Genomic DNA, 22,742 nt, shown 5'->3' with positions numbered 1-22,742 from the left:
TTTTTATGATAGTGAAGAAATCATGGTTTGGATTAAATACCTAAACCATCTAAACCCCACCCCATCCTGAAATATATGTCTTCTTTAAACTATTGCTAACATACACAGTTAATCATAGCAATAAACTGTAAAAACAGGCTTTATCATCAGAAATTGAAATTTCCAACAGTGCTAGGACGGATGAAAGGTTTTACAGTTTCTGTTAGAAAAAGTTACCAAAGCAAAGCTTAAAGATAATCAGTTTAGAATAACCAGATCCTGTTAAAATCATTAAATTCTGCTCCTCAGAGAGACTGTGAAGCCATTATTGGTTCTGTCACGTGACAAATATTCACTGAAAATCTGCTTACACAGAGCTGAGAGGAGAGGACAGGAGAAGAGAGGTTGTAAATATGTGAATAGTTAAATTTGTAAAATATGGGGAGACATTTTTTTTCTAATACTCACGACACGTGTGAGCACTTGGAATAGTGTTGTATATATAAAATCAATTTCATTGAAATTTTAAAAAATATATATTTATCAAAGAAATACAACTTGCGTTTTTTCTTTTTTATGATTTATGTCATTTTAAATTTAATTTATTATGCGTTATTGTGTATAAAAGACATGTTTGAGTTGTGAGTTGTTGTATAAATGCCATTTTTGAGACATTTTTGAGCTTCTAGTCATGATTGTGCTGGTTCCATAGAGCTGCAGGATTTTATATATATTTTATACACTACTGGTCAAAAGTTTTAGAACACACCAACTTTTCCAGAATTTAATTGCAAATTATGCAGTTTAATGTCTCAGTGTACTCTGAAATTAATGCACATTTGCAACATTTAAAATTCTTGATTGAGCATAATAGTGTTTTGAAAGTAAAAAAAAGATTCAAAATCACATTTTATGTTGGACTAAAGGACTAAAAAAAGACACAAAATGACAAAAAAAGACACAAAATGACAAAAAAAAGACACCAAAAGACACAAAATGACTAAAAAAAGACACAAAATTACAAAAAAAAAGACACAAAATGACTTACAAATACACGAAAAGAATTCAAAAATGGACAAAATAGCCCAAGACTCCATAGAGTTAAGTTGTTAACCCATTTCTTGTTCCCTGAAAAGGCCTACTTGTATAATTCTGAAATGTACATTATTTTTCAGTTTTGGTTAAGCTTACCTTTTTTCATTTCTCTGGCAGTTCACCACTTACCTTTGTACCCTTTCAAGCTGTTCATTTGACTTGAACTGCTTGAATTTCAATAAAAAACTGGAAAAATTGGGGTGTTCTAAAACTTTTGACCGGTAGTGTTTATTGCAGTGAAATCCAAGGTCACAGTGAGTATAATGTACAAAGAGCAAGAAAATGTCCTGGTCATTACTTAACACCATAACTCAGGAACAGAAGAAGAGACATTTGGGTCACTGAAATGGTGACATTAATCTCATAATGGTGGTGATTTTCTGGATGTTCTGGGTTGAAGATGTGTGTGAAAAGACAGTGACTCTCTTTATTCCATGCTGTGGAAAAGCTGATATATGTTAGTTTAGTTTAGAAAACATTATCAAGTGTCTTGTTTCAGGTTTTCCAGACTGTTTATCTCCAGCTGTGATTCGAGGTGGATGATAACTGATATTTAATAAAAGAAAAATATTGGCTTTGTATATCAGATTTCCATGTTATTCACAGGTGTGCAGTCTGGAACAGCAGAAACAAAACACTGATCTTTAATCAGTCTGCCGAAGGTTTTCACTGCACACTTTAGTGTCTCTGGGATCTGTTCTTTTTAAGACTCTGTTTGTGCTTCGGGGCCAGTTGCTTTTAAGCTGCAATAAATTCACTCCAGTCATCCCCGCCTTCGTTTACACAATCACACAGGCTCAGTTCCCAAGTCAAAGCTGTCCATTCATGGATGATAGATTGATTTATTATCTTTTTTTTTTTAACTTCCCAGTTGCAAAAGGTATTGCAAAATACATCAAACGCTTTGAAATGTTTGTAGTTTTCTGCCTCGGGGGAGAATGAAAAGTGGAAGTGATGACATTTTTCTGCGTTTTTAACTTGACTCTTGATAATTTGTGACAAAGATTTTCATCAATACATAACGGAGCATCCGTTACTTGACTCTGTGATCTGTAAAGATCTAATTTGTGTCATTTTTCTGCACGATATCATCACGTTTTCCACTCAGACGGCTTCATGTCATTTAGAATTTAACCTACTTTCACCTACATCTGTCAATCTAACCACGCATCATCTATGGAAATAATGAACCATCACTGCCAGTGTGTGTGTGTGTGTGTGTGTGTGTGTGTTTCACCACAGTGGCAGCCAAGTGCTACCACTTCCGCCTCATGGCACCCGCAGCACGTGGCATCCTCTATGAACAGAAGTCAACTCATTTGAGGGTTTTAAAGGCACAGGAAGCAATTTTCAACCAAACCTGGTTTATGTTTACATGATGATTTATTAGATTTTTTTTCTTATCAAAAACTTTGAGCAAAAGACTGAGATGTATCTGAAAAAAATCTGTGTGAGATTGACTAAAGAATATTAATGATTTCCACCATTAAATTAGTTTTCCAATTTAGTTTCTGCAAATTGTACTCAAGTATTAAGTTTAAAAATGTGTTTGTTTTTTTAAGGGGATCTGGTGAAGAAGGTTGCATCAAAGCTAAAAACTAAAGAGTTGCCTATTTCTACTGTTTTAAGTAAAAATTAACAAAAAAAATAATTTTCTTGATCAAAATACAATTGAATTCAAGCAGAAAGTAAAATTTTGTGCAAGAAAATCTCAGTTTAAGCTGATATAGTGAAACTTTGATGACTCGTTATCAAAGTTTATTTGGAAATCAAACCTTTTCTTGCAATAAGAAGCAGAAGAAGAATCAAAGAGTTTTAATTTGTCGGTCCACCTTAAAGATTGCTGAATGTCACTCGCAGGTGAAATACGAGGGGAAGTCTGAATCATTTCTGGTGTAATTTTGCTGAAGCTGCTTTGGGGGTTTCACCGCCGAGTGATGGGCAGGAAGCTGCTGAGGTCGGCTGGGTTTTCCTCTGATTCACTCGTGTTTTATAAAATGATGCCGCAGCTCAGAAGAGGCCTCGCACATGCCGGGAAAACTTAACTTAAATGGCACCTGAGGTGGTTTTTATTGGTGTTAAATTGAAGCTTGATACAGTATGTAGGTGATTGACTGAGCACACTGTCAGCCTCTAGTGGATCCATTTAAAAACAGTGAATCATGGCCAAAATAAAATCCATACTTTATTTATGCTGTGATTTTTTTGTGTGTAATTGCTCTGGTATTATTGATTTGTATTTGAATGTTTTATCTATTTTTTGCATTTTTTATTCTTTATTTTTTACATTTTGTTTTAATTCATTAATTCATTCACTCACTCACTCACTCACTCACTCACTCACTCACTAATTAATTTGTTATTTTCTTTGTAAATTTCTTTATTCATATCTTTTTTTTTATTTGCAAATGAAGGGGCTGTCATTAGAAGCATTTCATGTGTCTAACTCTTCAGAACTTCAAAAACATTTATACAGTTTAACATTTCCAAAGTTAATAAATACACTACACACTGAAGGCCTATATATTTTTAGATTAGTCATTAATTTATTTATCTATTTTTTTTATTTTGGCAGGCTGCTGCATTTAGTTTTTTCTCCATCCCCTGTGGCATCGACTGCTTTTTTTTTTTAAACTTTTTTTTCCTTTTAATGGAAAAAAATCCAAAATTAGTCATATAATTTCAGTTTTTTGTAGTCATATGAGGGAGAGGGAGATGAGAGAGGCAAGAGCAATAAGAAACAAGTGAAAGTGAGAGAGAGAGAGAGAGAGAGAGAGAGAATCTTTGGCAGAGGAAACTTATCACTCAAACATGATCAGACACACTGCAGAAAACACATTAGATCAAGCCAACTCCTCTGATCAAACTGATAGTGTTTCCACACACACACACACACACACACACACACACACACACACACACACACACCTACCTCTGCCAGGAACAGAACATATCAGTCATGTTTTTTTGGGTGTGTGTACTTACATTCCTTTCACATGTTTGCGTGCATTTGTACATTATTTTGCACAGTATATGTGTACGTGTCATACTTATTAAATGCATGTTTGCATGATTTATGTGTGCTTGTTTGTGTGTGTGTGTGTGTGTGTGTGTTTAATTCTGCATGTATGCTGTGTGTTTGTGCTAATGTGTGAGTGTGCATGTGCACTTGAATTTGAAGCTACATGCATGTGTTTGTGTGCTGGTTTGTGTATTTATGTTTAAGTCAAATGTGTGTGGCTGACACACACACACACACACACACACACACACACACACACACACACACACAGAGTTTAGAGAAGATCACATCTGCTCAGCTTGACCGGTTCTGTTTTGTTGGAACCTTTCATTCAGTTCTTGAGTTCTGACAGGAGTGAGACCTCTCTGCAGCAGAAATGATCCCTCAGGCCTGAACATCTTTGAACACCCCCCCTCCTCTCTCCCCCTTTCTCTCCCCCTTTCTCTCCCCCCTTTCGGTCTCTTGTCTAAATAAACTCTTTACACGCAACTCCGCTGGCTGCCTGCCGAGCATGTCTGCTGCTGAGAGGGCCTGTCAGTCATAGATCAGGGTTACAACCGGCCCACGAGGCTGGGCCCAGGACGACTGACTGACTGCATAACTGGTTTATTGGTTGACTGACTGGTTGACTGACTGAGCAACTGGTTTATTGGTTGACTGACTGGTTGACTGACTGAGCAACTGGTTTATTGGTTGACTGACTGGTTGACTGACAACTGGTTCATTGAGTGAGTTACTGAGTGATTGACTGATTGATTGGTTTACTGGCTGAGTAACTAGTTGGTTTACTGACTGTCTGATTGAAGGGTTTACAAGCTGAGAACTAGTTTATTGCCTGCATGACTGACTGGTTTACCAACTCGTTTGCTGACTAATTGCTTGGCTGCATTGCTGACTGGTTCACTGATTGACTGGTTTGCTGACTGAAAAACTTGTTCCATGAAATGTTACTGACTGACCATCTGGATTACCAACTGTTTTCTTTACCTGACTGACTGCCTGGATTAGTGAGCGCTTCTCCTATCTTGTTTGTCAACTGACTGGCTGGTTTTCTGACCAGTGTATTGACTAATTGGCTGGCTGGTTTACCGACTGAGTAACTGGTTTTCTGAACGATTTACTGCCTGGCCAACAGTCTGGTTTATTGAATGTTAGCTGACTGCAAAGCTTACTGACTTATTAGCTGACTGTTTAAAGTGAATTTTGTGTGTGAAAACATTTTTTTTTTTTTTAAAAGACGCGGAAAAAGTTAGAGATATGCAAGTTTCGACCGTTAGATAAAAATCATGTACCTCAAACCACGGAAACTGCTAATCACTGATGTATCAAAACCAATCTTTCGATAACACTTTCCCTGCTTTCGGTTTCCGCAACAGCAAGAACAAAAGTTGCATTTTTTAAATGTGTTAAACTGAGAATTCAGAAATCACAGACATGGCATATTCACACAAGATCAAAGTCTAACTGCAAATTTTTCAAATCACCAGCTCAGTGAGTCATGCTAATAAGGCTTTACTGGATTAAAATTACAGCAGCCACCGGCAATAATAACAATTACTGAACCTCCTCCAGAACACTTGAAGTTGTCACCATGTTTTTGCATCAAGACAAATTGCTGCAGTGAGAAACAAATGGCTGAAATTTGCCCTCCTGCAAATTCTGGGCATAAGCTTATTATTTCTGGCAGTTTTTGGAGGTGGTGTTCCTCTCCGTAGCTGCAGTCCTGATCAGAAACTTTTTGAGTGGAGGTGGAGGATTTAATGTGTAGACTTTGATGCAGTTTTTCAACCAGGTTTGATGCAGACCGCCATTCATCAAGCCAAAAAAAAAAATAACCTTCCAGCTTCTTTACGCAGTGTGTGTGTGTGTGTGTGTGTGTGTGTGTGTGTGTGTGTGTGTGTGTGTGTGTGTGTGTGTGTGTGTGTGTGTGTGTGTGTGTGTGTGTGTTGGTGAATGGCTTCCTGTCCTCAATGGGTCCACGGCACGACAGCGATAAGAGCTCCGGAGCTACATTATGCTTCAAACTCCATTACAGATTACTGGTTGTTTCTCTATTGCTCCCTCCCTTCCCTCCTCCTCCTCCTCCTCCTCCTCCTCTTCCTCTTCCTCCCCCTGTTCCCACCACCTCCTCCTGTCTCTCGTCACTCCTCCTCCTTCTCCTCCTTCCCCACTCTTGCTCCCATTTCTTTTATACCCCTTTTACAAAAATGTCCACTCATTTACCTCCCTGTACCCCTTTTTACTCCCCCAAATCACCTCCTCGTTTTCCCTTTTACCTCCCTCCTGTTTCCATCACACATTCTCCTGCTCCTCTTCCTCCCACCTCCTCTCATCTTTCCTCACGCCTCTCCTCCTCTTTTTCCGATTCCTTTCATTTACAAAATCTCCTCCACCTGCTTGCGTCATCTCTTTCCACCTTACCCTACCTCTCTCCTGCCCTCCTCCTCCTCCTCCTCCTCCTCCTCCTCCTCCTCCTCCTCCTATTTACCCCACCTCTTCTCCACATCCTCTTGTCTCTCCTCACCCCTCTTCACCTCCTCCACCTCCTCCTTTTAAAACAATCTTTCCCTTTAACCTCATATTACCTCCCTCTTGTCTCCATCTTCTCACCTCCTCTTTTCCCCCTCTACCTTCTCATATTTCTTCACCCCAATCCCTCTTTACCTCCCCTCTTCCTGTCACCTCCTCGCCTCTCTTCCTCCTCCTTTCCCTCACTTTTCTTCATTTATTTTCTCCCCCTTTTACTAAATTTCCCCAATTTTTTTGTACCCCTTTTTCCTTTTCCATTCTCCTCCTCCTTTTCCTCCTATATCCTCTCTCTGGTTTCCATGTTACACCTCCTCTTCCTGTCTCTCCTCCCCCTCTCCACCTCCTCCTAATCCCATTTTGTTCCTCCTCATTTTTACAGAATCTCCTTTTCCTCCTTCTACTTGCCTCCTGTCCCAGCCTTCCATCTTTACATCACCTCCTCTTGTCTTTCCTTCCCTCCTTCTCCTCTCCTCTGGTTTCATCACACCCTTCCACATTTCCTCCCCCTTGTCGTACTCCTGTTTGTTTTCTCCCTCTTTTAAAAAACCTTTCCTAACTCTAAGCCCATGTCTCTCCATCTATGTCCCCGTCCTCTCACCTCCTCTCTCTGCCCTCCACCACCATCTGTCTCTCCACACCTCCTCCACCCCCTCATCCTTCCACTCCCACCTCTTTCCTCCCCTTTACCAAAATCTCCTCCTTGCCTCCCCCTTTACTTAATTTCTGTTTACATTTCTCCTCCTACCTCCCACCTCTCTTTCCATTTTCTGCCGCTGCTTCTCCCCCATGCCTCCTCCTCCTTTTTCTCCCCCAGCCTCCCCTCCTCCCCCTCTCCTCCCCCTCTCCTCCCCCCTCATCAGTATCTACTGTATAATAACATTTAGCAGTTCCAAATTGGAGAACGTGTAATCATGCAAACCATTCAAAAGCCAGTGAAGGAATATCAGACGCTTTGGCAGCCGTCACCAGTGTGTGTGTGTGTGTGTGTGTGTGTGTGTGTGTGTGTGTGTGTGTCAGTCATGTGCACACACACACACACACACACACACACACACACACACACACACACACACACAATCATCATACTTAATGTTTTCCCTCTCTCTCTCCTTGTCTTTTCCTCCGCCGGCCTCCTTCCTCTCCTTTCTCAGCTCAGGATGCCGGGGATTGAAAGTTCGCACGCGAGGCTAAGTGTGTGTGTGTGTGTGTGTGTATGTGTGTGTATGTGTGTGTGTGTGTGTGAGTAGGGAAGACAGAGTTCATCTGAAATTAAGTCGCAACTACAGCAAATTAGCCGAATTTCCATCAGTTGTGTTGAAGCGAATAAAGTACCTTCCTGAGCATTTCTGACCTTCCTCTTATTTTCTTTCTTTCTTTCTTTCTTTCTTTCTTTCTTTCTTTCTTTCTTTCTTTCTTTCTTTCTCTTTCTTTCTTTCTTTCTTTCTTTCCACTCTGGGTGTGGATCAACATCATGAACTTCTTCTTTTTCCTGAAAACTCTTCTTTTGAAACTTGTGAACAAACCTCTGTGAGTTGCTTTCAGCTCATTATTTTCAGTCTGTCCTCGCTAAATTTTCATTTCTAAAACAAATGCATTTTTCTTCATGGCCTCAAATATTCTGCAGTGACAGTAATAATAAGTATTCTGTGCTATTTGCACATGGAAGTGTGGATGAACTTGCACAAATACTGCATGTTTGAAAAGTTTTCTTTCTTTTTCATTTTCTTGATTATACTGACACACTTTTACTTTTTTGTTGCCCTTCACTTAATGAGTGATTGGTATGTTCTTGGTGTGTGTGTAAGGGTGTGGTGGGTCGTGTGCAGTATCAGCGGAGGCACCCGAGGGTGACCTGCCGTTCAGACGAGAAGGAATGTAAACGTTGAGACGTCTCCTCCAGACTCTGTCTTATCGTAGCAGCATGCCAGGGGTCAGAGGTCAGTGCTGTCAGTAGGAAGAGCGGGGTCAGGGCTGGAGCAGTGCATGAACTTTCACAGGACTTTGTGTGTGTGAATGCAGCCTGTGTGTGAACCTTGAATGTGTGTGTTCTGACAGCAGGACTGACTGGAAGTTACGAAGCAGCCTGAGGACAGAAAGTCAATAAATCTAAACCTTTCCCTGCAGTTTGACACCTTTTCTTCATTAAAATAATAAAGATAAACAGGTTGGATTTGATGGTGTGTTTCCCTCGTTTCACCTGCAGTAATAGGGACGTTGTGTTGTTTACCGTTTTCTGTGTGTTCAACATTTGGGTGCGGCCATCAGTGAAATAGTTGTGGTTATCGAAATGAGATTTTAACCCTAAAGAAGGAAGTGGCAGTTACAACAGCGGTGGTGAGGAGGGAAGAAAACAAAATAAAAGCCCTACCGGTAAATTTCAACACATCAAGATTAGGGCTGGGCGATATATCGATATAAACAATATATCGATATATTTTAAATGTGTAATCTGCTAACATTAGATATTTTCACAGTCACATTTAGGATATTTGGAAACGGTTTTGACGCAGTCTCACAATACTTTTTCTAACATTAACGATATCTATGTTGCCAGATCTGACAAAAGTGAGTTGCTGAGACGGACAGGTCTCAAACAAAGTAAATTTGTCCGTCAGAAAAATGCTATTTTTGTGTCAAAATGTTCAGAAGACGTGTCCTTGGAATAATGGGTCCAATATTTACTTTGGCGACTCCGGGACAAAAGACTTGGTCGTAATCTGTGCTCCCTTTATTTTCTCCCATAGAAATCAATAGACTTGCTAGTCTTCTAAAGGGGCATGTCAGGAAATAAACCAATAAACTGTCTCCTCAGCCATTTTACACATTTTTTTTACTTTATTTCATCCTGTTTTGTCACCATGTTTGTTGTATTTTTCTTAAATCTTTGTCCCTTTATTCTGAAAAGCATTTTGTGACCTTGTTAAGTAAAGTTAGTTTTAAATGAAGTATAAAGAAAGATATGTTCAGGTGAAGTTTTGCACAAGTAGAAAGGATTATTATAGCAACCCTGATGGAGAAATAATGGCACATTGTGGTTCAGATTACATGCAGAAAATGTCATTGATCAAAGGTAAAGTAACATAACGGGAAATGAGACTCACTACACAACAGATGATACATGTTAAAAAATCAGAGAGAGAAGATTTAAAGCAAGCTACCAAATGAAGAAGCACTCAGAGTGAAACTTTGAATCACAAACCCTTCTCCATTTCTAAACCACACAAGGCCTTTTCTATACTTTCGTCCTCGCCGTTCCTTCATGTCCAAACCTGCTCAGAGAGGATCAGAAAGAGAGCGAGGGGGGAGAGTGAGCTTAGAGAGTGTCGGTGATTCTGATCTCCTGTCACCCCCCCTCCTCCCCTACTCGTCCTCCATCCTGCAGTCCAAAGGGATGAAGAACAATGACTCCATTCAGCTCTTGGGTTTCAAAGTCGACAGAAACCGCAAAGTGCTTCAGAGCGGGTGTTTGGAGATGGAGGGTTGGTGGGGGGCAGGGTGGTGGGGAGGCGTGTCGCAAATATGATAGAAAAAAGAAAAATGGGTTGGCAGTTGAGGGGTTGCACCAGCCGCAAATGGTTTCATGTACAACAAGGAGGTCAACAAGTACAGACCCAGGAAAAAGACACTTCCTTAGAGATTCTTTATACTGCACAAAGCCTTAACAGCAAGGTTTTTAAGGGCTGGATCTAACAATCATTTAATTAACCTGCCATGTACTTTTATTTGTTTGATCTGTAAGAGGGGGAAAAGGCACAGAACAATAAGCAAAATTCATGTCACAATTATCCTGGTTAAAATAACTTCAATTCATGATATTATCCAGATATATTGATCAAAATATGCTTGTAACTAAAACATACTGGAATCACTTAACCCTTTATTTCTTTTCAGAAACTAATATGTATAACGCTTCATAGACTTCATAGATGTTTTTTTAGACATAGGGAGACCTATGATAAGCCTTTTGACTTTTGGAATTTTATTATTGTTCTTTTTTATATGCTATTGAATATAGAGTCAAAATAAGTGAAGAACAAACAATCTTAAATAGGCTAATAATAAATCAGAAGATCCCCCTTATTTCAGTGCACCACAATTAACTTTTTTTTTATCCGGGTCTGCAATAAATTGTACATCATCCAATCCCAAATGACAATTTTATAAAGACTAAATTGAGTTGTAAACAGTTTACTTTCAAAGAAAGCAATGAAAAGCAGCAGATATTCCCATTTGAGAAGGTAATGCATTTTGGGTTTTTAGTTTTTAACTTGTTTGATAATCCCTAACATTTTATTTATGCTTTTAGTAGTTTCCTCATGTATTTATTCTAAAACCACAGAAGAAACAAGGTGGTGGAGGAGGCGGAGGTGGTTTTGGGCTGTTCTCCTTTCACAAGGGATCTGGCAGTTTGGTAAAAGTCAGCTGTTCCTTGTTCAAACATTTGGGGGTTGGGGGTAGAGGGGTAAATTAACCACGTCAGAAACAGAGCTGGGAGTTCCTCAGGGCACCTACATCAGTCCTCTCTGGTTTTATTTTATTTTTTTATATTCATTTCTGTAAACTTTTGTATTTAATTAGTTGTGTGTCTTGTTTCATCTTTCTCAAACTATGTAAACTTTCTTGTCTTTTGCTGTTTATCGTCCTTATTTCTGTCTTTGTCCAGCACTTTCACACTTTCTCTGTTTATACATTGCATGCTTATTTCATTTCTGTTTTCCAATCTTAATCAGTCTTCTGTTTCACCCTGTTCTTCTTGCTACTAAAATAGCTCATTGTTGCTGCACTGAGATGCTGAACCACTAAACCAGATCGCCTCCAGCTATGAGTGGTGTGTATATGAGTGTGTACATGAGACATGAGTACGTGTTAGAGAGGCCCTCACTTTGAGCATGCCTGGACAGACCTCCTCTCTCCACACACACACACACACACACACAACAAAACCACACTAAGGCAACAGTGAAACCAGAGACAAAGACATACACTCTTGAAAATTCTTGCGCCTAGTTTTGGGTAACACATCTTTACTCAATATTTGTTAACAACCCACACACACCACATATTGTTTGTGTTATGTTTATGGACCACTGTTGCATATTTGCACTTATAATCATTTTGTCAGCCTCTTAAAATGTGTAAAAGAGTCACATTTAGTCAACAAATAACAATAACTTTGATCGTGTCCAGTTTCTGTTTGTGCTGCAGATCGTTTTATTACCGTGAATGTTGCCTTTTTCCAGGTGGTGGATGTCTAAATTTAGAGCATTAGAGAGAAATTTAGAGTATTGTTTATACTCGTTAGCGTCGCCTGTCATTCCTACATTATGAGGGAATGTTTGTGTTTAGTCAGGTTACAGAAAAGATGTCAAACCAGGTGTCATGAGATTGAGAGTCTGCAGGTATGCCAGGTGATCTCAGCATACTTTGGGATGAGGAACTAATGGGTGAAAGAGTGAAGTATGTATCTCATATTGGCCATGGAATTGAAAAAAAACTCACAATCTTTCAAGCAGCTGTTTTTGGAAAAAAAGAGCTTCTTTTTCTCTTGAGACACATAATAAATCAAAGCACAAATGAAATTCCAGCCGTCAGGAGAAAATATTTGGTGTTTATTCCCTCAATGGCAGCAAAACACAAGCTTTTTTTTCCAGTTTCTTAAAGCTTGTGTTTTTCAAAATCAAATCAAATCAAGTTATTTTGATTTGATTTGATTTTGAAACACAAGCTTTAAGAAACTGAAAAAAAAAAAACATTTTCACTGCTGCCTTATTGTAAAATGCTACAAATACTGTCTCAGCAGTTACAAACAGCCCATAATGTAACACTTTGTAGAGTTAGATCATTCTCTCAATCCAAAATTATATTTTCTTTTTTTTTCATTTATTTACATGATTTCCATTTGAAAGATATCTTTTATTTTACAGTATTATCACATACAACTTATTAAAACAGTTGTTTGAAATGGAACTGCACTGATTAATTAATTATCCATTTCATTAGTAGATCATAAGTCAATCATTTACTTCTTGATTTAGTCTTTTTTTAAACAGAAATGACAAGTATTTGCAGATTTCAGCTTCTCAAATGTGATAATTTCCGGCTTTTATTTGAGATTAATGACAGTAAATGAAATGTCTTTGTGTTTAGGACTAATGGATGAAAATGAAAAGATAAAATAGGTTGCATTAGACAATCTTGGCCATCAAAATCTTTACCATGCCAGCAACAGCTCCTGTGAAGCTGCTACATGTGTGTGGTTTTACTGGGAAGCTCCCAGGTGGAAATCTTCAACATGTGAAGCAGGGCGTCGCTGGGAAAAGAGTGCATGCACTCAGCTAATCTTTCCTGGATAAACAAACACTTTAAAAAAAAAAAAAAACTTTTATGTACCTACTCAGGCTGAAACAAAGTCGGAAACACTGCTGTAGGTCTGTAGAAGAAGAAGAGGATTCAGTTTTTAAATTGATGAAATGTGAGAGTGCATGAAATCAATTGGTGCTGTTGTGTTTTGCCATAAATCACGTTAAACGGCGTGCAGAGCATGCCGTGGGAGCAGTAAAATATTTGGCATGGCACAGGGGAGAAAAACTCCCCGGGAGGAGAAGGAGAGGAAGAGGGAGCGAGCAAGTTTCATTTTAACACATTTCACAACACATAATGGGAAAATACCAAAGGTTGAGTACGTGAGTTGATGAGGTCAGGTCGACAGGTAATTTTAAACCCTTAAAATTAGCATTTTTTATCAACTACTCACAGCAACTTACCTTGAATTCTTTCACATGCAACAACCAACAACCAAACTTTATCAAAACATTTCAAACCCTGGCCAATAGGAACCCTCCACCAGGCCAAAAATATATTTTTCATAATCGCAAAAGTAATGCTAAATATCCGTACCGCTGTTTCCGTTCAGTTGAACAGGTGATTCACCCAGCCCTAATTGTATGTGTCTTTTAATTCCCTAATCTGTTAATTTAGTTACTGGTGTTACATAAATGACACCGTATTTTTAGCCAAACCTCCAATATGAGTGAAAAAAGTGAAAAGTCTGCTGTGGGGAATTAATCCAACTAAATAAAACAGGCGGTGGTGTAAATCAGCACAAGAAGGGAACTTCAAAAATAAAACTTTATGGCTTCTACCTAATAAAATCTAGCCTCTATCCAAACTATCTCCTCTTTGGTATTTTTGTATTTAAACCAGCTGTTCTGCAGCAGAAATTATGTCTTCTCTTCATATTTTTATGGCTCTGAACCACTTGTGGTGTGTTTCTGTTTGGTTACCGGATAGCTTGGTTGCTAATGCATGCCAAAACACCCACACTATTTGAATTTCCTGCCACAGTCGTCTTTGATATTAGCATCTGAAATGTAATGCCACCTGGTCTTCCTCACTGGGAGAGTGTATGAGGAGCTTTAGCCACTGGGACATTTCCCATTCTTTGTGCTTTAGTGTGTTTAACCGACCCATCTGGTTTGGTTGTCCCCTGGCATGTTCTTGTCTTTGTACTGGCAAATTATATTACTTTTTATGGCTCTTACCAAACTCTACTCTTTCCTTTGCCTTGCCTGTTTCTATGTACAAAGTTTTTTGATGACATTAATCACAGGGACAACCAGAATGTCAGTTTCCATCATACTGTGTTATTGTGGATCCTCAAAAAGTCTTAAAAGGCGTATAGTTCATGAATCTTGAAATAGGGCCTTAACTGGTAATAAAATCCAGAAATCAATATTTCAAAAGTCTTAGAATACACATAGAAAGCAGGATTATATTAACAGTTTTTTACTTTCATAAAATCTTGAAATAATTGATAACATCTATTTGTAACCCCTATTTTAGAGGGGTAAGGGTGGGGAAAGGGGTTCTTTAGGGCAGCTATTCTCAACCTTGGGGTCGGGACCCCAATTGGGGTCGCGAGATGATTTCTGGGGGTCGCCAAATCATTTTGGAAGTCAGCTCTGTCTCCACTGTGTTAAAGTGTTCATGTGTTAATGTGTTTTAGTCTTTTTGGTAATTTAATGTCTTTTTTGGTCATTTTGTGGGTTTTTTTTAATTATGTGTCTTTTTTTGGTCATTTTGTGTGTTTTTTGATTATTTTGTGTCTTTTCTGGTCATTTTGTGTTGTTTTTTTTAGTCATTTTGTGTCTTTTGGCCATTTTGTGTCTTTTTTTTGGTAATTTTGTGTCTTTTTTAGGTCATTTAGTGTCTTTTTTGGTCATTTTGACTTTTTTAGTCATTTTGTGTCTTTTGTTGGTCATTTTGTTTCTTTTTTGGGTGATCTGAAGTGTGGTTGTGAGATTCTGTTCAGTGAGTGGGGGTCACGGACAACATGCATGTTAAATTGGGGGTCGCGACTCAAAAAGGTTGAGAACTACTGCTTTAGGGGACGATAGCAGGTTAACAGTAGATGCCACATAGAAGAGGTGTCTGAAAGCTGGTATATATAGTCATAAATCTTCATAGAAAATAATAAATTTAAAATTAAGAAAGCTTATAAGAGCTTAAAACGTTAAGATAGGAGTACACGATGGCCATTCTTATTCTCACTTACTGCTCACAAGTCATTTTTGGGTTGATATCATTTGTAACTAATATTTGGTGCTAAATTTAACAATTTTTGACCACTTAAGAATAAAAAATGGTCAAAAATCTCTCAAACGCATTTTAAAAACTGACAAAGCGATCAGTATGTTAGCTACAGCACTTTGTGCAGGCTGCTGGTTTAAAGTAGTGGCACAGATTTTCTATCAATTCAAGCACTGACACACACACACACACACACACACACATACACAGTGCATGGAGGTTGGCTCAGCCCTGTGCTTGTTAAAAAAACTCCAGGCCGAACGAGGATAGCAGGCAGAGCCACAAAATTACCCGTTGGCCTCTGCGTTTTCCCCCAGTGGACCGAACGCAGCGGGGAGGCGGACATTTTGGAAGACAGGAATCATGTGAAGTGGTCGACGACGGCCTCAGACGCTGACAGGGAGACTTGATCGATCCGGATCGAGCTGGTTTCCTAATAGTGCAGAAGAGCTTTGTCCCTAAATGAGACGAATGGAAACATGCAGCTTATTCTCCAACAAAGCCATCATAAAAAATGTTTTATGTATAATTTAGAGACACTGGATAATAACCCTCTGATTATAACGGCATGATAAAAGCTATATTGAGCATATTTTAGACATGTTCCCATTTCTTGACAGTGATTATATGTGACAGCCTCAAGTTTTGCTCTGAAATAAGATCTTCAAGAAAATGCAGTGTGCAGTGCAGCTGGTCAGGGAAAAATATGAGAACTTTAAATGCGTTTTACATTTTAAAATGGATGTGTTGTGTTGTGTAAACTGCTGAGAAACCCCCTTATTGTTAATATACTGTGGAAAGCCGTCCATCCTCTGAATGCTCCAGGTCTCTAGTTTGTGGTTGTAAAGTTTCATGAGGCTGTGATTATCCTGGAGGTCACAGCAGCTCATTTTATACAGTGAGGTCAAGATTCACTGCAATGAAATGCTACTATTGAGACCAAATGCGTGTTCCATTAGATACTTTTCCCTCTAGTGAGCCGCTATGGGTGTGACTTGGGAATGAAGATCCGCCCAACTTCACCGGTTAGCGGCTCAGGTAGCTACTGAGCGGCGATTTCATGCATGCGTGATTCATTTGCTGACTGGTGCAAACTGGACGCTGAGGGGTTTACTTCTCCTGCTCTTACTGCAGCTGGGAGAGACCGCTGTGAGAGTACTGGGCCGCTTGTGAGTGCTTTGGGACGGCGCTACACGTTAAGAAGAGTAGGAACGAGTCTGCAATAACACCAGAAGAAGTCACTAGATTTGTCCCTAGTCGCTTTTTGAAAAAGGGGTCTGAATAGTCGCTAAATATAGCGACAAAGTCACTAAGTTTGCTGCGTCGGCGTTGTCACATTAAGACTCCGTTGGTTATTCGCTACAAAAGTACCTGTATGGGGACAGAGGCCGAGGGGAACTAACTAGTGGGCGGAGCCAAAACACTCAGCCGCTTTCCAAAGAGTACTCAGAAAGTACTCAGTTGAAATACTCCTCAACATCATCACACATGAATACAATCAGGCTCATTGAATCCACAAGAGTCTGAGCTTTCCAGTCATACCTGATTGGACCTTATGCAACTCACAGACTGTTTAGTGATCCCAGTATACAGAAATATTCAAATACAGTTGGTGTAAATATCACATTTTAATGATGTTTTTTGCCTCAAACTGCATGAGATTATCATAAAGTATGTCTGTAAAGAGGAGACTCGTGGGGACCCAAAGAACCCATTTCCATTCAGGTATCTTGAGGTCAGAGGTCAACTTTAAAAATGAAAAAAAAAGAGGACCCCTTTAAAAATGGCCATATTAGTTTCTTCCTTTGCCAAAACACTGGAAAAACATCAGTCTCAGATGTTTTTGACCATTATTTGTCTCATTTCCATCATCATCCTTGTAGTTTTCTGGTCTATTTAAAATATGTTTTATGGCCTAAATGTAGTCAGTTATCCTGAAGACAATAAAATAAACCTCATCGCTCATATATTGATTTGTTTTCTGCCAAAGCTTCAGCTCCATAAATCAAACTGCTCTCGGTCCTCCTTAACCTTCTCCAACCCTTTATCCATTAACATTTTTTACTGGTTTCCTCCACCTGCTTCCTCTCTCATAGGATATTTTAAGGTTATTTTTCTCTTGTTTTTCTGATAAGAAGTGCTTGATAAGTGCCAGAGGAGGAAGAGGAAGAGGAGGAAGAGTTGAGTGACAGTGTTGTAAGACGACAGGAAACATCAGGCAGCTCCACCCTGATAGAAAGAGACAGAGATGTTCCTCTTTCTGTTTTTCCTCACTTCCCATTTCACCAGATTTTTTTTTTTCTTTTGACAAATTGTTTTGTAAACACAATCAGCTGTTTGTAGCCAAGTTGTGCTGCGGCATTACCCCAATTTTTTGTGTTTGTGTCTTGGAATGTTGCACAGCTTAAGAAAAGTAAAAGTTGTTTCTTAAAAATGAGTTTCAGTTCCTCTCTGCGGTTTCCTCTTCTGTGTTCTTCTGTGCTCTTCTCAGAAATGAATGTGTTCTTTCAAAAGGTATGCTGCAAAGTTACAAATAGAAGTGGAGTTGACCTTTTGCCTATAAAATATTATCACTTGATCATGAGATGCAACAGCGTTATTATAACCTGCAATGCTCAATCAGGTCTGTGATCATTCCATTTTGTAATGGTGCAGTTTCAACTGTGAGTCCGTCTGTACTGTATATATATATATATATATATATATATATATATATATATATATATGGTTCCTAATTTGTTTTGTTTGTATTGTTAAGAATTTTATATTGCTTATTTATTATTCATTTTAAATTTATTGATGCTTCTTTCTGTTTTTGCGATACACTTTTGCTGCTGTAACACTAAAATGTCCCCGTTGTATGACTAATAAAGGAAAATCTTATCTTATAACACTAACTGTGGCAGTATCAACATGCATCACTGTTGACGAAGATGAAACTCTAAAAATGAAAGAACTGAAACTATAAAGTAATAAAATGACTAAAATGTGACGTAAACTAAATGTAAACTGAATCTGAAATAGCTGAATAACTTTATATTATATTATAAAAAATAACTGAAACAAATCAATATGAATTTGGCCGAAACAAATTTGTTACCTGCCTCATTTTTTAACCCATTGAGGCCTGAAAAATCGCTGGACGATTTTAAAATAAGCCTCTAATTTTCTGGAAATTCTGGAAAAATTCTGGGGAAAAAAGTGTCAACTCTTCTACTAAATAATAGATTTTTCAGCCTCTGTAGCAGATAGAAATGAAATTCAAAAAGTATTTGAGAGCTTATACAAATACTACAAAACAACGTATCCGCTTTCCAGGCTTCAATGGGTTAATCCAACATACAGCTGATTTGTTTTTCGTTATTTCTTCTTCTGTGCATTAAAAAAACTGACAGTTTTTTCTCTCTCCTTCACTTCCAGCCACCATCAAGAAAGGCCAGAACGGCTCCAGCTGGACCAGTGAGCGGAACCTCATGTTCAGGGGAAACGCACAGACTCCCTCCTCCACAACCTCCACCTCCTCCGCCTCCGCCGCCCTGGCCTCCGTCTCTGAGGTGACCTCCATCGACGGCGTCAGGTTCACTGAGGGCGACCTGCTGCTTCAGGTAACGCCTCAGAGCTGTTTGCTCGTTACTGTGTGGAGAAAAAGCAGCCTGAGGCCCCGAATAAAGATTTTTATATCCATCCTCAGGCGCTGAACGGCTTCGTGCTGGTGGTGACGGCTGAAGGCTACGTCTTCTACACATCGCCAACCATCCAGGACTTCCTCGGCTTCCACCAGGTAAAACATCATACATGAGCTGATCATCAATAACAGTTTAAAAAGCGGCACAAACACACGGTTTTCACAAGGTACAGGGAGGAAGAAGGGCTTTAACAACCGGGTGTTTTCATAAATGATAAATTATTCATGTATTTGTTTATGTAATCTATTTATTTAAAAAAAAATATTTTTTTTTTGTAAATATGTATTATTTAAATATGTATGTTTAGGGAAAAGAAAAAAAACACATTACAGTTTTTGTTTTGACTATTGCTATTTTTTTTTTTTTTTGATTAAATGCTTTTATTTCGATGTTCGAAATAAAAGCTGAACTGAACTGAACTGAACAGCAGAATAAAAATAAAGTTCACTTGTATTGTCATTCTCAAAAGCAACATTAGGAAGTTATTTTCACCTTTTAAACAGTCATAACATAAAGATATGAGACCTACAGTATATAAAAATGACATTTCAGGTATTCAAATATAGAAATATATATAGAAAATAGCAATTTGTTCTGTCTGAGCTCCTCAGGCATTTTATTCCAATCCATACTTAATGTATGTATTAAGATATTGCTGCACATTTATCAGAACTTACTGATTCTTGTGGAAAAATGTGATTAATTGTGTGACGAGAATTACCAGGGGGAAATTATTTATAGATATGTAGACTGTGAGATGCAGTTTGGAAAAACTTGCATATAAATAATTAAAACCAATATAATAACGAAAGGGCAGAAAATCTAATATAATATATTAAAATGTAACAAACATAACCTTACATGGACAATCGTATATAATATACACATATAATATTTATAACGGGTATAGAAGTTTACTGGAAGTGGATGAAACTGTGGAAGTTGCTAGAAAAGTCAGTCAGAAACCTTTTTTAAAAAAGCAGTAAAATATACAGATTTGGTGCTAAAGACGATGTGATTGGTCCTTTAAAAGGCTGTATGTGTGTGTTTATGTGTGTTTGTGCGTGCATGAGAACTGGGCTGCTTTGTTGACTGTGAACTCTTGACTTGTAAACACATCCGTTTGAACCGGGGTTAAAGATGTCTGCAGTCAGGGGATTAAAAAAATGTTGTTGCCTGAGGAGGGTGCACGTGGCAAAGAACAAAACACACACACACACACACACACACACACACACACACACTTATGTACACCCCACAGCTTTTCCACGACACAGTCTCAAGTCAGGATGTTAATCAGGGCAGGAAACTTTTTGTTTTTTAGCTGCAGAAGCTCCAAATTTACCAGGTTGAACATTTATTACCATGATTAACTTACATTAACTACAGTTATAGTTTATTGAATTTTTGGCATTTTTTTGCACAGGATATAAATCCTCCATACCAGACTTTCCAACAAAAAAAAAAGCAAAAACAAAAAACAATACAACAAAACAATTGATTGATTGTTTGATTGAAAAGTTTATTTCAAATATGTAACAACAATAATAATAATAATAATTAAAATGAATAATAATGATGAAAAAATAGCATACAGATAAAGAATATGTGAAAAAAATAAAGCAAAAAGAAACAGGAACATAATTTATTATTTATACATATTTGAAAACTATTGCTACTACTACTATTACTATTTAGTATACTATATATATATATATATATATATATATATATATATATATACTTTTTTGATTATTTATGTATGTATTTATTTATGTATGAATGTACTTATTTGTTTATTCTTTCATTTATTTATTTAGCTTCCTTATCGATGCAAGCCTATATAATAATTATTTACAATAATTTGTCTTATTTGAATAAACTAATATTATCTTTCAATAAGTTATATTATTATTATTATTATTATTATTATTATTTGCAAACATATTTATCCTACATCTCTTATACGTATCTATTATATCAACTAAAATACAATATTGTTTTATATTATAATATACATATAACTTGTGTAATATACCCAATTACCCAATGTCTTGAGAAATATTCCCAAGTCGGTAGCAGTATTCCCAAGTCTCATAAGTTATCCCAAGTTATCCCAAGTGATAAATGTTGATTTGTTTGGCTGTTTCCAGTCGGATGTGGTCCATCAGAGCGTGTTTGAGTTGATCCACACAGACGACCGCGCTCTCTTCAGACGGCAACTTCACTTCGCTCTCAACCCAAATACCAACCAGCAAGACGGCACCGCAGAGGATCCCAGTAAGTCAGCCCATTATCTATCCCAAAATATATGCGTGCTTCACCTGGAAACCTGTTGGTCTGTAACCTGGAAAGGCAGAGGCAAACAGTAGCATCCTAAACTCAAAAAACAAACTGCAGCTATTTATTGTTTTTAATAGACCATAAATATGATAGACAGAAGCTGCCAACATTTAAATATAAATAAATGGATCCATACTAAATTAATATACCATCAAATGTAGCAAGGATATGATTAAAACTGTAAAAAAAAATAATATTGGCATTCATTTCTATTACATATTTTTGTTTTCATTTGCTTTCATATTTACTTTTCTTTGTATTAATTCACCTTTGTATTTACTTTCCAATTGAATTTTCCCTTTTACCTGTTTATTTTTTTAAATTTTGCATTCATTTTTATTTATATTATAATTTATTCATTTTAAAATGTATTTAATCATTTATGGATATTTACTAAATTTCTGTATATTTTATTTATTTTTATATTATTTTGCCGTTGCAACCCTACCTGCCACCCCCCATTTGTTATTATTATTATTATTATTTTTATTATTGTTATTTTTTAAATTATTATTGTTGTAAGAAAACTTAAGTAATTTAATTATTTTTCTATTTCTCTACATTAGGCAAGTAAGGGGTATACTGTGAAAAATGTGTTTTTAATTATTTCAAATAAAAGGAAAATAATAAAAATTAATAATAGAAAGGGGTTTCTTCTAGTCCAATGGTAGAAAAGGATTATATATCTTTATTTCACCATATTTTCTAGTATTGTTTTGAGAAGATATTTTCTAAATATAAGAAAAAATAGCCATTTGGCTGAGTTTTTCTAGTATGATGACAAGACAAAAAGTATGACAACAGGATGGATGGTAAATATCTTGTCATTGCTGCAGGTGCACAGAGTTCCGCGGAGGTCAGCACCAACGTGTTGACCTACGACCCCCAGGCCATCCCTCCAGAAAACTCTTCCTTCCTGGAGAGAAACTTCTGCTGCCGTTTCCGCTGCCTGCTCGACAACTCCTCTGGCTTTCTGGTAAAATACACAAATGACTTAATCAGGGTTGGTACGGGTGCTTGAAATCCTTGAAAATGCTTGAATTTTAATGTTGAATTTCAAGGTTTGAAAAGTGCTTGGGTTTTGGACTAAGTGCTTGTAAATGCTTGAAATTCTTACTGCATTTCTCTTGCAATCTGACTATAGATAACCGCATTTTCAATGGAAAAAAATAAATAAATAAACTGAATAGCCTATAGCCTATAATCTGAAATGAAGACCTCTCTTGCCTGGGTCTTCTTGTTTCTGAGATGTTTCTTGTTGCTCTACCCTGTATCTTCTTACTGAAGGGAGTTTTTCTAATTCCTAGTGGATGTGAGGGCTCCTGATTGAGGCCTGTTTGTGGGGCTTTCCTCCTAGTTTGGGTCGTGTTTAGTTCCATCAGCTGCCAGTTGATGATTTTTGTGAGCTTACTTTTGCTCCTAGCCCCTAGTATATTACAGTATATAGTAATAATAGTAATGGCAGCAACAGTATGTTATTTTTATATATACTGTTGCTG

At 37.6% G+C, this 22,742-nt stretch overlaps 1 protein-coding gene across 1 annotated transcript in view; it reads left to right on the top strand.

The window, feature by feature from the left end:
- LOC131962954 (aryl hydrocarbon receptor-like) overlaps positions 1-22,742 on the top strand; it is an 82,371-nt gene that overhangs the window by 49,338 nt on the left and 10,291 nt on the right. The window contains exons 3-6 of the mRNA XM_059328067.1: positions 18,635-18,819; positions 18,906-18,995; positions 21,054-21,180; positions 22,080-22,219. Of these exons, the coding sequence (XP_059184050.1) occupies positions 18,635-18,819; positions 18,906-18,995; positions 21,054-21,180; positions 22,080-22,219 (542 nt within the window). The remainder of the gene's footprint in view (positions 1-18,634; positions 18,820-18,905; positions 18,996-21,053; positions 21,181-22,079; positions 22,220-22,742) is intronic.

This window comes from Centropristis striata, chromosome 24 (genome assembly GCF_030273125.1).
Source record: "Centropristis striata isolate RG_2023a ecotype Rhode Island chromosome 24, C.striata_1.0, whole genome shotgun sequence".
In the NCBI taxonomy this organism is placed as follows: domain Eukaryota; kingdom Metazoa; phylum Chordata; class Actinopteri; order Perciformes; family Serranidae; genus Centropristis; species Centropristis striata.
Note: the sequence above shows the minus strand (reverse complement) of the source record. Positions and strands in the feature narration are given on the sequence as shown.